Consider the following 17741-nt stretch of genomic DNA (forward strand, 5'->3'; position numbering starts at 1 on the left):
TTTCCATTTATTCCATCTTTTGTGTACATAGCCAAAGTGTTTATTCTGGAAATTACATGTGAACCTACTGTATGCTGAGACTATACTCCATCTGATTGGCACTTTCACACTGGTGCTATTGTGCTTCAGGAACAAATGCCTGCTTCTTAGGCACCCAACTAAAATATTCTGCTTCTTGTGAAGATTTTATTATATTACTAAGTATTATATGGAGTGAGAAAAAGTAACGAGACAGTACACCCATTTCTGGCCTTGTGTGCAAAAAGGCAAATCCAGCATCGCTCTGTCAAAGTTAATGGTCTAACACAGGTAGGACGGGCACAGCGAATGTGTTTTTGTACTCCTGCGCAAAAACAGCTGTGAGACGAAAAAATCAAGGTAGCTGCATGCAGTCAGCTGGGATATATTCTGTTACCGTAGCAGTCATTAGAGGCCCACAAGAACATGTGCTCCATCAGGAACACCAGGCAATTGTAACATGGGCTGGAAACAAAAGGCAGGGGAGAGACACAGCCTTCGACCAAGCACGCTGTGCTGAATAAGTTAGGCTCCTTGGTATTTCAGATTTAGTCTGTTTTTCTCGCTGGTCAGAACGTCATGTTGAGGTGGGCACGTAATTGTTCACAGCTGTCTGGTTGGACTGCCTGTTCCTGTCAGGTCTATCCTCACCCTTCTTTCACAGCAGCCCTCTAAACAGAAAACATGCACGTTTTGGCTCTAAGCGGGCTAGCACAAGACTGTAAGTGGGTGAGACAGAATGTTTTAGGAACCACACTTGGCAAACGCAACACTATGTAAAAACGATCCAGGGCAGTTCCACAAGCAATCCTTCCCAAGTAAGTGGGGACAAGACTATGAGGCATATTTTGCTCTGCACCTAATACTTTAAGAGCAATATGTAGACTGTCTTACCTGCTTTGCATTGGAGAAGTTCCGCACTGTCTTCTAAACATTTTCAGATGTTTAGCATATCAAGTATCTATGAAAATGCTGTAAGTAATCTAAATTAGAATTCATTTTTCAGCCATTCCTGTCCTAAGTCAAAATGATGCTGCATCTGGGAATAAATTCACTATATGCTGACATCTTAATCAAATACTTTCACGTGCAACAACTTAAAGACGTCACTCAACCCAATGAAGCAGGTTTTTCTAATTATGTGAGCTTAAATGAAAATTCGTGGTAGGTGTGATCACATCTCAGACACATACTGGAGAGAAAACAACGCAAATAATCAGGACACTGCAAATATGCAAATATGATTTGGTTAGCCTTGGAAAAATTAATTTCTGACCTAGAGGACCAAAGGGAAGAAAACCTGGCTGAATTTGATCTTTGTCTTTAATCTGGCTGGCCATGGACAGACACCTCAAAATAATTTAGACTAAACAATGACACAGTGCCAATAGGGAAAGTCATCCTTTCTTGTGCAATGATACATTGCTGAAATAGCTTCCTGTTGCCACCCCAGCTGATACTATATCATGTTCCCTCTTGCAGGATGGAGAGATGTGGTCCTCTGTGAACTGCACCATCTGTGCTTGTGTGAAAGGCAAGACAGAGTGTCGCAAGAAACAGTGCATTCCAGTCAGCAGCTGTCCTCAAGTGAGTTTTTTAAAAGAACAGAGCTTTCTTCTCTTTTTTTCTCCACCATTATCTTTTTCAGTGTTTCTTGGAAGTGTGTGCATGGCAGTGGGAAATGCAGACTGGAAAGCAGGGATCCTCTGGCATATTAATTTAAGCTGATGTTCCCCAAGTGTGCTACTGCTACCTTGAATACAGGCTTCCCACCACTGACCTTGCTCTGAAGGCTCTGTGCTTCTTTTCTCCTCCTCCCTTTCACTTTCTTTGTGCTGAGTATCTGCACTGGAACATCTCTTTCACATATTTAATAGCCTTATAGAGTGGTGAGATGACTATGTTAATATTTTGAGAGCATGTATATTGTCGAGGCAAGCCACAGGAAGTTGTTGTACTTGCATTTCTCAGTGCATATGAACCTTAATACTTGGTTGAAAATGTAAATTAGACAAAGCAATGCAAATTGATTTCAATCAAGCGATGCCACTTTCTCTAAGGTTGCAGCCTGAGTATTTTGTATTTGAAAATCTGAAGAGAACCCAAGGAGTGGTGTAATTGTAACTTTACCTAATTGCTTCAAAAATCAGCATTACTTGAAACCTCAAGCTAAAGTCAGCCTTGGTTTCATGAATTTCTCTAACTGACAAATTATTTTGTTTTAATTGCTTAAGCTTTCAGAAGAGGGAGCTCTAAATAGCACACCATGTAGGGGCAGATCTTTGAACAGAACTGCGTAAGAGAAAGCCAAGTCGATAGCATTACACCTCAGTGTTTCCTTCGCCATCCTGGAAGCCAGTGGGGAAAACATGAGTCACAGACACCTAGGTTTTAAATGACAAACTCTAGTTTGTAAAATTTTATACGTGTAAACTTCTGACAGCCAGAAGCAGTGGTAGAATAGAGAGTCTGTACCCTGGTGTTCCCTGTTATGCTGTGACGGTGGGCTGCTAGAGCGATGCTTGCATCCTCAGAAGAGGGGACATCCTTCTCCTGTCACCGTGGCACTCACTGCAGAGGGCAGTTCTCCTGTTAATGGGCCTCACATGAGATGTTGCATACATCTAACCAAGTGTGAACTAATAGAGCTGCTCTGGGAACCTGATGCGGCTTGTGGCAGTCAGGTTTGCTCCATTCAGGCCATTCACAGTATAAGCAGGAGGTGGAAGCTTAGACTCCTAAGACGTCTCCAAATTATTTGTTAGCTGAGAACCTGGCACACCTTGCATCTCATTTATATTTTCCCTGTGCTGATGCATTTCAGAACTTTAAGATGCTTCCGAGACTAAATAACTAATATGACTTATAGATCTTAAGTGAAATGCGCCACTTCAGCAGTACACATATATATAAATTTGAGCATTAAAATGATCAGTTGAAGTGGTTTCTGAAATTAAAATAGTAGTGGGCAAAAATTCACCATCCACAGTCCTGTGGCAGCATAACCGAAAGACGAATGCAGTCAGTGCTGCTATGCAATCTGCTCCAAGGTTAATGTGAAGTCCTAAATAGCCCTGGATGTCTGGGTTGTGTCCTCAGACAAGGTCCAGTTCCTCAGGGGTGAAAAGACCAGTTTTGTTACCCTGCATCACCATTACCTCCAGTATCTAACCAGTCACCCTGCTCCCCTCCATAAAACGGAGTTGACAGCCAGCTGCATGCAAACCCACCCTCCTCCACAGGTACACATTATATTCTGCTCTTTCTAAAGCTAAATTGGAAGGACAAACAGGCGAGAGAATTTATTCTTTGAGATTTATTTTCCTATTCCACGTGGGTATCAAGTAATTTTAAAGCAAAATGTGTATGCTAATGGATTTAAATCTTCTACTTTTCATCTGTGCTCTGCTCTCTTTGATGAAGTATCCTGTCACAAAACTATAAACTTTAATTAAGCAAACCACATTATTCAAGATAAAGATATATTAGTGATTCTGATACTGAAAGTCTGGATATCATGCATAGAGTTATGCTGCTGTCTCTGCAGACTGTAGGGATGTGAACTCCATTTCTTTTCTCTCTTCACAGTATTTCTGGCAGTAAGCGATCTCTACTGACTGCTGAAGACTGCTGTGGAATAAAATGCTTTTCAGTGTCCCTCAGGGTGTTGAGGCAGATAAAGTTATCTTACTAAAGCTGTGTTACGATACACACAACTGAGTGTGAGAGGATTGAAGATTCACAAGGAACTTACAATATTATTCCTTGACTTAAATGCTTTACCATGCAGTCTTAATACTCTTTGCATGGCGTTGTGTGTGTGGTTTTTTGCCTTTTTTTTTTTTTTTTTTTTTAATGGAATATTATTTAATTGATCAATATAGATTTTGGTCAATTATTTCTTGATAGGTTGGGTTTCAAAGCAGTAATTCTGCAGAAATTTCCAATACCATGCAACCATTTGTATTATTCAATGTGCTGGCAGCAGGCTGACGTATTTTCTAAGACTGTTTCTGCCATTTCTTTCATTTTCTTCATAGGGCTAGGCACATTTTTCTGTTTCTTTTATTCTTTTCTTTTTGGAGCAGTTAACCCTGAATCAGTAACTACAGGAAGTGTCTTTCTTAGCTTCTTTTCATCTGCAGTGGAGGCAATACATCTCGCTTCTGTCAAATTTATAGTAAAATCGGTCCTCCTTGGGCTTCTAGTGAGCCTTGTGGTTTGTGGTTTCTGTTTCTTACTTTCTGACCACTGACTCCACGTATATATCCCCTCTCTCAGTTACCTGAAGTTTCAGCCTGCAAGGTGTGGTACACACTGGCCCCCATCCAGCAAAGCTATTAAGCATGTGTCCAGTCCTGCTGAAGGTAGTAGGCCCTCCATGTGTGCTTAAACTTAAACACATGCTTAAATACTTTATAGAAAGGGAGTAATCTCAACACATGGCAAGACTGAGTTTCAGAGACCCTTTAGACCTTTTCTTACCTAATTTGCTATTCACTTGCCCTAGCTAGCCCTGCTCCAGCCTCTTTCTTGCCTTGTGCCATCTCCTTTCCAATTACCCTTCCTTATAATTTTCCACCTCACCTCCTCTCCTTATGCCTTTGCATTCCCCACTAACAATGCAAGCCTGTGGTAGTGGTCAGTGGTCACGGACACGTCTCTTTTTGTACTGATAAGAGGAGACCCTGGTGAATTTTACAGCATACAGCCTTCTCTGAGTTCCAGGGCTGTGCAACATTTAATAGAATTAAATTCACGGCATGTGAAGACATTTGCAGAGTTCGATTTTGTGGGTAAATTTTGAACCCGTGAACTTCAAGTGAGTTGAAAATTTATTCAGAACACGTTCTCCCATCTCTAGCACAGACTGCATTTAATGTTATACACATCTGTTATTATTACAAACAAAAAGTTGCTGTTTTTACTCTAGTGCCAAATGAGGAACAAAAAAACAACAGCTGTTGCTATTGCACAACCAAACAACCCCTTCCCCCCCACAATTAGTCTTGCCTTAAAAAAATAGAAAATAAAACCCTCAGACATAAAATTGAAAACCTCATAAAAAAGAAGAAAAATCCCCCAAAATAAATAGACTCAAATGTGGTCTGCTTATAAATATTCATAGGGAAAAATGGGATCACATCACTTAGCCCACTCCTAAGGGAACCCTGAATGCTAACGAACTCTTGCAGCACATGTTAGCAATAATGGGTTTCCTTATTCTACAAGACAAAAACAGGATCTCAGGCCAACATGGTGGCTCAAGTAACCAGCCTCAGCAGGCTGCTTTGGAGATTCCAATTTCACTTGAATTCTTGCCACTTCCAGCTCGGCTGATGATTTCAACTCTTACTGAAACGGAGAGGTAAGGCTGTGCAGTGTAGTGTGTGGCATTCAGCTGCACGTCTTCTGTTCATACAAATATGTGTTGCCAAGCTCCCTATTTCTGTGCAGTTTTAATGGTTCCTCCTTTAAAGGATTTTGTCCTAGCAGGTGCTTGGTACGTCTCCCTGTTGCAGCCTGGTCCTCAGGTGTTCTATTTGCTCTGGGGCCTGGTGGTCACACAAATACCTAAGCACTGCCCACACTGCCACAGAAACCGATCCAGCCCTTTTCTCATGTCCAGATGTGCCTCGGGTCTGTCTACATGCAGTTGTACATTCAAAGACAAGCTTACAGTGAACTTCGGTGCCTTGTGGGTGATGAGCCCAAGGACACTCATCACCAAGCTCTCATTCATGCCGTCTGGGTACATCAGGCACGAGCAGGACAGAGTGCGCTCTGCTCCGGTCTGCCAGCAGATACTTGCAGCTCGTTTCTCCCCATGCACATTGTCAGAGCTTGGCAGTGCTGTAGGCAGAAAGCAAAGCACACAGCAATAGGCTTGCTGCCTGTGCTCACTTCCCCACTCTCTGCATAGACCTGCCGCCTATTTCTTGTCTGTTTTCATGAGCTTTTCTGCACCGTGGTGTGGGCAGAATAGCACAGCTCCATTTGCTCACTCTTGCTGGCTGCTCCTTGCTCACCTGCTCGGTGGGGAACCGAAGCAGTGGTCCCACAAAGGGGACTTCCTCTGTGTTCAACTACTGTTAGAGCAAACAGTCAGTGCTGGAGAGGAGCACAGCTCCATATGCCTCTTCCTACCCTGTATGGGAATGCAGGTGAGCTCCAACAGCACCACAAGTTCTGTTATAATCCGTGCCAGTTGTGTTTGGAAAAACACATTGTTCAGTCTGAAATTTTGCAGGCTTATCCTCTAGCTTGATGGTTAGCTTTAGGGAATTTAAGTAAAATCAGATAGAGCGCCTTTTAATTTGATGATGACTAAAAAGGAGCATGAATGTACATACACAGAGGTATGCCTCCTGCTTCTGGCCAGCCTTGTACAAGACACAACCATTAATAAAGTTGATGTGGGCCAAATGATAGATAAAGACTCAAACCTTTTGACCATATTACTATGAGAAGACCAAATTGTTTGCTTTTAGATGTTGCACATTCTTGGATGCATGCCCATTTACTTCACTGGGGAGACTGGTCTGTGCTTGGTAATATGATTTGGTGAGAGGTACCACAAGATCTAACTATGAAAGAAATCTGGTCAAACTAGATCTCTACCCATGCCTCCTTTCCTTCTTCCTTTTTGTAGGAAAAGTGAATGATTTGGGGCGAATTGTGGGGAGTGTGTGTGGAGCAGATTGCCTCTGTGTGGCCACTAAAAGGGTGTACATAGGAAATGTATGTATTTTGGGAGGTGCACAAGAAGGTAGTGATCTTGTTAACTCAATGACTAGTCTGCTTTCGATATCCGTGAATACATGAGCCCAAAACAGTCTCACACTCTCTCTAAAGAGAGAAGTGGTAACAGAGAACCCTTTTAGTATTTCATTTCTTATACGACTGCCAGGAAGCTCTTTGAATAGTTCTGTCTGTTTTTAGCACCTGATATTTGAAGCTGTAACCAGGGCATTGAGTTCAAACACAACCTGAACTATTTTCAAAAGCTTATCCAGCCTTACAACATGACACAGTCATTGCTTCAAAACCTTTTTCATTAAATCAGCCTGTCTTTCTCCCAATTAGGGTAAAATCCTGAACAGAAAAGGATGCTGTCCTATTTGCACTGAAAGTAAGTTCTTTCTTCACATTCTTTACATTCTTTTTTATTCTTTCAGAGAAAACAAATATAGTAGAAGTATGTTTGCTTTTTCTGCCTTCTTTTTAGAGGTGGCTAAAGGGCAGGTGATTATTGCTGGCCACAGATTTTGCCTCCTATAAATCTGTAAATTTAGAATCAAATGCCTGAGTACTTTGTTTTCATTTTATTTTATTTTTTCCAAATGACACTATTTTTGTCAAATCTGAGGTGCTGCTTTTTGAAGGATATAGTTGGCCTGTGAAATTTATAGGTAATAAAATAAGCAAATGAATAGAGTTGTAACTTTTAGGACTGGGTACCTTCTATACCTGCCCAGCCCAGCTATGTGTAGATATAATCCCACATCTTTGCAGATGAATTGTGAGAGTTAAAAAAGGGTGTCAGAAATCTGAGATACAGTCTGGGGCAGCAGTGGAAAGTACAATAGAAAGGTGTCTTTCTGTCTGTGTGATGTTTAGCTCAACCATCACCTTTTTATCCCTTTACTCTTCACTTTAGGAATGATCAACTTTATGATATCACTTGTGTTCTCTCCTAGTCGGCAAAGCACTTAAATACTTATCTTTAAACTTGTCCTATTTAAATCAACAGGGAGACCTGTCTTCACTGAAGTTAACAGGACACAATTACTTATTTCCTTCAGGACATGTTTAAGTATTTTACCAAATAGGGACAGACTGCTAAAATGGGGTTTTATGATTTATAGGAAGGCTTCTGAAAGAAGGAACAGGTTTTTAGGAGAGTGTTTCCTATTCTTTTGTCTAAAATCAAATTGGTTTTGCTGATCAGCCCAGTTCTGGGTACTCTTGGCTTTCACAGATTCCATATGCTAAATACCTGTTTTTCCACTCTGCAGCTCAAGTATTTTGAAACATGTAACTTGTGACAAAATAAATCTAGTTTGCAAGTCTTCAGTATCAAAATGAAATTAAATACAAGTGGCAGCCTCAGAAACACTTGAAATAATACTGAGCAGAGGGAGAAATGAAAGAGGATTCAACTGACCAGCAGTTGATTTCACGTTAGCTCAGCTTCAAGGGAGAATAAATTTGCATAGACCCCTGCTCGCACATGACATGTCATTAGCGTCACAAATTTATCAATCTCTGTCTTGCTTCTGTTCTTATATTTCAGTCTCATTTAACCATTCTCACGTGTTCCTTTGTAACATGAGAGGGTGAGGAACATAATGGGGCCAGCCATTCCCTCAAAGCACTGGAGACTCTCTACTGTATGGGGTCAGAAAGAAGACAGTACAGTGACTCCTTCAGAAATGCTGCCAGAGAATGATGACTTGTAAAAATTGTTTCATGGGACAAAGAGGCAAAACCCAGATTTCTTCAAAGTAACAATAACTCGCCTAGGAACCAGGTTACCTAAAATGACAGAACTTCTTGATGATATAAGAAGGGAATGGTCATGACTACAAGACATGAAATTAAGGGCCGCTTATTGTTACTTGTCCTCCTGCCATGCAGACCTACGAAAAGCATGGCTCCATCTTCCCAATAACCTCCTTCTAGGTACTGGCAGACAGCTCTTAGGTCTCCCTGAAGCCCTCAGAATAAAAAACCCTTATTCCCTTAGCCTCTTCTTATGGGTCCTGTCTGCACTGCACTGGCTGTATGTGAGGCTGGGAGGCTCATGGCATCATCCTGCAGTGGCACGCTTTTCTGCTGCACATGAAAGAGAAGCATCCTTTTTTTGGAGAGGTGTCTCGCTGTGGACCCATTTAGTATTTGGAGAGCTGATGCTGAGCTGACTCTAAGCTCTTATGATTAAAAGACTGTTCCCAGCTTTTATCAGGTAATGTAATCAGAAAGCTTAAATACCCACTGTCATACAGCAGTGGTGGCTCTCACTAGCTGTTCTAACATTAACGTTTTAACAGTTGCCATTTGCAAGGAACTAATTCCACCTTTCTGCCAGAAGTGCTGTAAATCTCATCATGACGTAAGACAGGCAAAAGGCAAAAGGATTTCAGTGATGATCACTATCTCAGATAGTTATTAGAAACCCTGCTAATTCAGCCAATTTCTGATGAGATAAGATGTACATTTACATCCCTTTCCCTCACCCACCCACTCATGTTGAACCTCTCTCCACATACTAACACACCAAACGTTTCTGGCGGTACAGCAGATATTAATTTTCCAAAGTAAAAACAACATAGGAGGTACAAGAACATACTGTACACAGGAGAGCTTTGAGTGCAGTTTAAATGCAGCCAATTTCTATGAAATGGGTCAAAAACAGTCATGTTGTTAAAGGATACACTTTAAACTGGAAAAAAAATATCAAAGGATTATTTTCAAAGTAGTTTGTTACAGAGAGAAAAAGTACCTCGTCTCCTAAAGGGTTGGAGAGTCTCTTTTGTCTACTGTTGCTGAAGTTAACTATGGTTAGTTTTGGCATGTTGCTGCTTAAGCTCCATGGCTGGCGTACAGTTATCACTAATTAAACACAGTGGTCATACCAGTGGAAAATTCAACAGTTTAGTTTATGCTGCTGTAAAAATGTAATGAAATGTACTCTTTTGGGCTTGATCTAGAAAAATCACCACTGACGTCAATTCCATAAATTAGTAATCCTATGTTAGACCACGGTCATTTTCATATGAAAAAAAGAAAACACTAAACCTGAGTTCAAATAACATTAACAGGCTGCTCTAAACCCCAGACAAAGATGGGAATTTGCAGTGGAGGTTAAATCTTTGTTCTTGGCAAAAAAAAAGAGTTGATAGGCCTTGCTGAAATTGCAGCATGCAGTACGAAAGCTTCCTACTGCAGCTGTGTAGATGTATTTCAGTCATGATCAATAACCCTAACACAGTCTTACCCAAGTCATTGTGAGGCTTTATGGATGAAGTTTTTTCAAAGTGGACTGCAATCATCTAGGTCTAGCAGTAGACATGATTAATTTCGCAGTAAAGGCCTCTTTTGGGGCATGAAATTTTGTTCATTGCAAATCATTCTGCAGCTTTTTTAGTTGACCAAATGACCAATGGAGCTAAACTAAATTCAAGGGCATATGGACGCAGCCTTAGGCGTAAAAGGTTGGTACTTTCACCTGGTCCTGCATTCTTTTTATGTGTTTTTAGAGAAATTCTGCAAAAAGTGCTGACTCTCCAAAGAAAAGAAAAGAAAAAAAAAAAAAAAAAAAGAAGAAAAATGGTGGGGTTATGCATTGTAGGTACCGGTGAGAGCAAAGAGTGGGACTGAAGGACCACATAGGACCCTGCTGGTCCTGTTTTTTGTGTTATTTCCTTGCCATGGAGAAAAACATCAACAAAAAGGCTGCAATTGTTTATTCATAATGGAATGCTGTTCATTATTTACCTCCTCAGACTTTTCAGCTGTGATGGTCTACTGTATAAATATGTATTTGGACAAATTGGAATAGCTACTTTGTTTATGAAATAGACCATAAAGACTCCTGTGGACTTTTTGACACCACACCTTGTAACATGTATTATATCAAGCTGCACTATGCAGCAGTTATGAGGAAAGTACTCTATGGCTATGCATTTTTAACAGAAAAACTAATGAAATTCTATTATGCGTGTTCTGTAGCTAGTTTTCAAAAGTTAATAATGTGTTCTGTTTGATTTAGGGCTTAATTCAGCATATGGGCTAATTGCATTCAAAGTTTCAGTTTATTTTTAAAAAGCTGAGATCTTTTTGAATTATAGATGTACAACCAGAACACCCTTAACTGGTAAACTTGTATTTTTTCCTCCCTCTCTTTACTTAGAAAGTGTCCAAACCAATTTTAGTTATAATTTAAAGTATATTTTTCTTGGCCACTCTTAACTACCTACAAGCCCAGAAGAGTGTGACCAGACATCTGGACATCTTGGACTTCAATTGACTGCTCTGATCTCCTGAAAAAATAAAACAAGCTATTCCATGAGCACCAGAGCTAACACAGCCTGGTTTCCTATGGATTTGTGTCCCATTTCCTTTATATCCCAACAAATAATAAACCCAGCTAGAGACAATATATCCTCTGGCTGCTCCGGAGCTACAAGTGTGCTAACTGCCCAGCCAATATGCTCTGCTCTCTGGCTGGTCGGGATGTGTGTGCTGATGGTCTGTCTGGCCGCCGCCAAGCAGTGTATCTATCTCGCCTTTCTAGGAAGGGTAGATACTGTCGAGGGGGTGTGTGTTGGGCGGGGGGAGGCATCGGGTGGAAGGCAGAAAGATACTCTTTGGCAAGCACTTATTTCAACAATTTGTTCGTACCTTTACTCAGCATACTACTGACTAGAAATGAGTTGTCTTTCAGACTGTTATGCTTCTGTATTAGGCAAAACAGGTCGTGATTTCATAAACTTTTCTTTCCTTATAACAGTATGTTAAAAATCTGGGAATCCTAAAATATTTTTTTCCTTGCTGTTGCTTTTTCAGCTTTATTTGTACAGATAAAAGTGTTTTCAGAAATGGTATTCCTTGCCCAAAGTTACCTTCCTTGTTACCTTTTCTAATGAAAGTCATTATTTTATTTGAATTAGGCACATGATTTGAAAATGCAAGGAAAACATGCCAAGAGTTCTATAGTATTCACTTTAGCACCTAAATACTATTACTATTAGTTTGCAAGTAAGCTGTAGAGCCTTAGGTGGGAGCTGAGCAAACTGCATGAATCATACATGTAGTTTAAGATTGTTAAATGTAAAAGCGTCCATATTTAAAAGTCCATATTTAGTTGCTTAAAAAACAAATGTGAAAACTGCTGAGCTCCCAGAAGCTTTTATGAAAGCCAGAAGTTTTGAATACTGATTTGGGAGCCTAAATGAAGGATTTCCAAAAGAGGTTTAGAGGTGTTTGCAGCCAGCTCCCAATAATGTCTAATCAGAGGTGAGTGCCTAAGGTGCTTTGAAAATCACAGTCTCCTGAACATAGCTCTGAAAAATCTGTGATTTTCAGGGACAGAGAGGAAATGGGTATATTTGCCTTGATGTGTATGTGTAGATGAGTAAAAGAAGATAGCAAAGAACACGAATGCCAGATTCAAAACAAGCAAGAGGCAGTGGTCTTCATGTGTTTTGCCCAAGGATGTTGTGGATGTTAAAAACATTTTTGGGTTCAAGGGGAGACTGGGCAAACTCACAGAAAAGAAGTCTGTCAAAGGTTAATCAATGAAGAGATACCACGTCTAAGCTCAGAAAGTCCCTAAAATGAAAATGGCTCAATCCTGACAGAGTCTTAGAAGGAGGTATTGTATATAATTGCCCTTTTCTAACTCTGCCCTAGACAGCTGGTGGAGACAAGGAGTATCTGCAATAAGCCAAGAAAATTCACTGTAGGGAAAAAAAAAAAAAAAAAAAAAAAGGAAGGCTCTTCACCTATGACCCTATATGCCTTGTTAGCCCAAGCTTGTAAAATCCGTATTCCGGTGTTGGAGAATGCAGCTTTGGTGAGGCAGCAACACCTCTCCATCCGTTATGCCCCAACAGAGGAGCAAGTCACACATGATCCTAAGTAGAGAACTGGTACTTCCAATAGATTTCAAAAACAGCCAAGCAGAAACACTGGTTTGTTTCAGAAGGGGGGGGGGGGGGGGGGAGAAAAGAAAGAGAAAAAAAAAAGCAGCAAACCATAAACCATGCTGTGATTGAAACGCTCCCAGAAGGAAATAAACAACCCAAAACCTAAAAATGGCAGGAGCTCTTTACATGTTGCCTGTCCTTTGCAGCCTTGTTACACCCAGTATTTAAGGTTTATTTCTAGGCCAGCCAGTTCTTCCTACTGGCAGTGCCTGAGTTACTGCACACACTCTTGCAGGGTGTGGATTTTTTTTTTTTTTTAAACACCACAATTTTAGCAAACCTTTCAAGAATGTTTTACACAGTGATATCAGAGAATCAATTATTCAGGCTGGTTTTAGGTAGATTTTCCCTCCTCCATTTCCTCGGTTATTAAAGAAAACAGTGAAATTTGGATCAGACATTCAGCTATCCAGTCCAAAATACATTCTTTTTTTATGTTAACTGCACTGCATCAAGTTGACATATGATGTGACACGATGTAACATAACATAAACCAACATTACTCTGTATAACACATTAGAAATTAAAAAAAAATATTTCCTTTGGATCCCATTGGTACTATCAATTTTACTTGCACATCTCTAAATTATGTTTGTTCCTCTCATGTCTTGCCTCTTAGACACTTGCTTAGGTGAAGAACCAGCCTCCCCTTCCCAATATGTTAGTTATAACATGTATAATGTGTCCATGTTCTTGGACTCTAGAAATGCAGACAAAACACCAGTTTTCTCCTCTAAATTCTTCACTGACGTTTGGGTTGATTTTTTCATTGATAGTTTCCTTGTTTTCATAAAAGTTGTCATTATGTTTAAAGAAAAATTAAAGCCTGAAAAAATGAAATAGAATCTGAGCAGGTAATAAAATGTTTTTGATATTCATTATGCAGATAATTACATGAGTATGTAAGGAAATCAGAAACATGTCAGTATGATTAGGAATGGTAAAGTCAGATGGTCTCCATATAACATCTAGGGTTTTCTTCTTTCCTGTTGGTGATTAAATACTATATGGTTCCTGCCAATTTATGGAGATTCAGTCTTTTTACGGCCTTTGAAAAAAAGTTACTGATATCCTCATTGGTGCACATTTTAAAAAGCAGTCTCTTATCTAAGTGTCTTGGTTTTCAGGCTCTGCTTAAAGTCTCTTGGGCCTAATTTCCAGAGGTGTTGATCAAATGTGTTTCATTGTGACTTCTAATGAAGCTGTTGACATGATGTCCTTGAAAACGTCAACTTTTTGGTCCCTAGTTGCCAGACGCAGGCATAAGAACGATGCCAAGACTAGTTAGTGGCTTAGCTAAAGAAGCACGCATGTGGCACTTTAGGTGAAAAGTACCGATCTCCCAGGTACCAGCTCCGTGATGGCACTGCACCATGCGGTGAGGGAGACAGAAGTTAGACTTCAGGAAAACCTTACTCACAGCGAGGCCAGCTGAGCACTGCAGCAGGTTGCTGGAGGTGTCCATAGGGTTGCTGTTGCTACTGCTTTTTAAGGGCAGGTTAGAGGAACGTCTGTCAGGAAGAAAACAGGTACAGGTGATTCTACATTACAGCTGCAGAAGGAAAGGTAATGTCTCCTGGGGTCCCCTTCAGCCCCATTTTCTGTGTCTCCATGTAGGTATCCTTGGATGCTCTTTAACTACAGCTAGTAATGCCAGAATTATAGCTGCTTTAGCATAGTGCTCTGCCTAGGCTGAAGAAACCTGCTGAGAAAGGTGTATTGCCTAGTCAGAACTGTATTGCATTCTACTGAAGGAATTCTCTACCTCTTCTCCACAACACCTATGTCTCCTTCCTTTTTGTACGTTTAAATTTTTGGTTTTTTAGCTGCCTTTTCAGGTGAGCCATTGTTAGTGGGATAATATCTTTTTTTCAGTGACTAAATTGTATTCCTTGTTACTCTCCCCTCCTTTGTTGGCTTTTGGGTTTTTCGGGTTTTTTTGACTGATGCTGTTCACAGCTCTCTGATTACTGAGTCAAATTCTGTTACTGCACCAAGCCCTCTCCCTAAAACAGGCATCATCTTTCAAAAGCAGCCTCAGCCCATGGGTATCCAGCTGGCAGTGGCAGTGTGCATTTCTCTGCTTTGAGGCTCCTTCTTCCAGGAACAGCAGCAATGAGATGTGGTTAGGACCTATTGTTATACCAGAAGGCTGCAATGCAAATAAATTTGCTGCTTGCTTTGATTGTGAGGCAACTCAATCAATCATTGGGTAACTGCAGGGTAACTCAGCGTCATTGACATGAGTGTGGAAACATGTTCTGCCTTTGAGCTGTGGCTTCGCTGACCAGCATATGGCTGGAAATATCAGTAAGAAATCTCCCTTCGTTTGCAATGGTGCAAATGGTTGGTAGAGATGCTGTACCCTTAGTCACTGCATTATGTTAGTCACGTACTACTGACTTTAAGCTGATAGCATGATAACAATAACTACTCAAGTCTGCTGTGTATAAACAACATATATGATAGCTTATAACACTGAATAAAGATGCTCGTTCTACCTAATATGGGAATACCCCATAAATATACCTAGTTTATAAATGTACAATAATTATAAGTAAGTGTGCTTATTTAAAATACGGACAGAATCAGGTCCTGCTAAAGTGGTCTGATGGCTTTTAATTTCAGAGGATCACCCCTGCCTAATGGAGGGCATTAAAATTAGCTTCAAAAATATACATGCGATGTTTTGAATTCTGCTTCTGTTAGTGGATTAGGCTTTGCTCCCACAACACAACTTAAGGGTGGGCGCTCATCCCAGGGGGGAGCTTAACTGTCTGAGAGGAATGCCTGTAGTCTTAGATACTTGTTTGTGCTCCCAGAGCTAGCAGCAGTGAGACAGGCTCCTCCAGAGAGTAATTCCCCCACATATTAAGAGAGATGTCTAAAACTGGTGAGATGAAAGACTTTCTAGTCATGTCTGTTTCTCTCTGTCAGTAAGAGGGAGACTGGATGAGTTGCTTAGACTAGACATTTCATGTTTGGAAAGCTGAAGCTAGGTGGGAAGGCTTCCGTCACACATCTCCAGAGACGTGGGCTCTGCAAGCCCAGGGCTCTGCCTGCCCTGATATCGTGACTAAGGCTTGTATTTTCTGGAAATGAAATAATTTGGAAAATTTCACAGGCACCGTAATACCCTAAGCTGTTCAGATGGCACAGTATGTTTATGGGACAGACATATAGGTTGGAAGACGTGTCTTTGGTTCCTAGCTACAGGTTAGCATTCCTGTGCTGCCCCAAGGATCAGTTGGCCTTTGGTTCCCACCTGCTTTGGGAAAGACTTCCACTAAAGCCATAAAGCCCCCGTCTTTCAAAAACATATTCGTAGTGGATGTCAGCCAAATCCATAGGGCAGATAGATGAGGGGTGTCCCCTAAGTTCTTATCAGCTGCTTTTTTCAAACTTTGATTGATCCTGATATGGTGCTTTTGTTTCTCACTCACCTGCAGAGCCTGGAGTTTGCACTGTATTTGGAGACCCTCACTACAACACTTTTGATGGACGGACATTTAACTTTCAGGGAACATGTCAGTACGTTTTGACAAAAGACTGCTCCTCCTCTGCCTCACCCTTTCAGGTGCTGGTAAAAAACGATGCCCGCCGGACCCGTTCTTTCTCCTGGACAAAGTCAGTGGACCTTGTGTTGGGCAGAAGCACTATCAGCCTCCAGCAGCACCTCACAGTGAAGTGGAATGGGACCCGCATCTCACTACCTTGCGAGACACCACAATTTCAGATCGATTTGGATGGTTATTTGCTGAAAGTGACGACCAAAGCAGGTAGGGCAGGAGTGTGTGTGTGTGTGTGCGCGTGTGTTTCTCCTCCAGTGCAACATGAACAGCAGTCAGTAAAAAAGCGTGATAGTGGCAACATATGTAGTTAAGTAAAAGAAAATCAGAAACTTCAGAGAATCTGATACCTTATTTGTTGAAACAGGGAACGGAGATGACTTACGTTTGTTTTGGTAAACTGTTCCGAAACTATAGTATCCTTGGATAGATAAATACTGAGGGGAAGTTTAAAACTTTCTCATTAGCATGTGTTAGGTACTACTGTAGTCCTGAGAGATTTCACTTACACAGTGAAGTACTGTTTCAGCAAGAATACTATTTACTGTTAATTCAATTAAATGCCATGTGAAAGCAGTGAAACAAATCTTTCTTATGGAGTGATATGGTCACAGGCGTGACGCATAGTCATACTTATTATCTAGCATCTTTTTTTTTTTTCAAGGGGGACACTAGCACCCACTGTTGAGCTGAGAATTTAGACACCTGTTCATATAGCCCCTGGAAGTGTAAGTCTGCATAATGTGGGTCCCAGCTCTGGGCTCATTCCTCAAAGTGGCAATGCAGATTTTTGTGGCTGTCTGTAAAATGCACACAAGCTGACCATTATTCACAACTTCTAATTAAAAGCATCTTGAAGGTTTCTCTTTGCAGCCAGCTGAACACTGTGAATTCTGGTGATGTGGATTTCATTAGCCAACCACAGGCCAAAGAAAGGTTTTCAACTGAAGATGAATGACAGCTAATCCTGCTGCTATTCCATTTGTCTGTGGTGCAAGCCTAATAAATGACTACACACATCCTTGTCCATGTGTTGGCAGAGGGAGTGCAAACATGGCATATGACAACATACCAAACAGTGTGTAATCACTACAAATTATAGCCTAAATAATTCCTCCCCTTAACAGAGCCGGATCAGGTTTCTCTCGCTGAATGCAGCGTGATGGGCCAAGTCCTCTTTTCCTCAGCACGTAAGGCCTGGAAAGCAGCAGAACGGCATAGCTCCATTTTGCTGGGAGAGGACAAGCAGCAGAGAGGCTGTAGAGAAGAGGAATGTCCTGAGTAGAACTAGTTTAAAGACAAACCTGTTGTTCCACAGGAAATTCTGAGTGCTGGGTGGGAAAAAAAACTGGAGAATTTTCTCTGTTTCAGGATGAAACATGGATTTTTCAAGAAATATATGCTTTCCCGGTGTAGGGTGAAAGAAGAGGTGGAGGGAGGA

The 17741-nt window shown here is 41.0% G+C and overlaps 1 protein-coding gene across 12 annotated transcripts in view; it reads left to right on the forward strand.

Annotated features, from left to right (window-relative positions):
- Positions 1-17741, forward strand: part of BMPER (BMP binding endothelial regulator) — a gene marked incomplete at its 3' end in the record, with an annotated part of 150602 nt that overhangs the window by 83081 nt on the left and 49780 nt on the right. For 10 of the 12 annotated variants that reach the window (XM_080383303.1, XM_080383292.1, XM_080383296.1 and 7 more), the window contains exons 10-12: positions 1501-1605; positions 7105-7150; positions 16181-16510. In XM_080383303.1, the coding sequence (XP_080239429.1) occupies positions 1501-1605; positions 7105-7150; positions 16181-16510 (481 nt within the window). The remainder of the gene's footprint in view (positions 1-1500; positions 1606-7104; positions 7151-16180; positions 16511-17741) is intronic. The other 2 variants (XM_080383295.1, XM_080383298.1) reach the window with 2 other exon arrangements.

Source organism: Falco punctatus (assembly GCF_963210335.1).
Source record: "Falco punctatus genome assembly, chromosome: 4".
NCBI classification, from domain to species: domain Eukaryota; kingdom Metazoa; phylum Chordata; class Aves; order Falconiformes; family Falconidae; genus Falco; species Falco punctatus.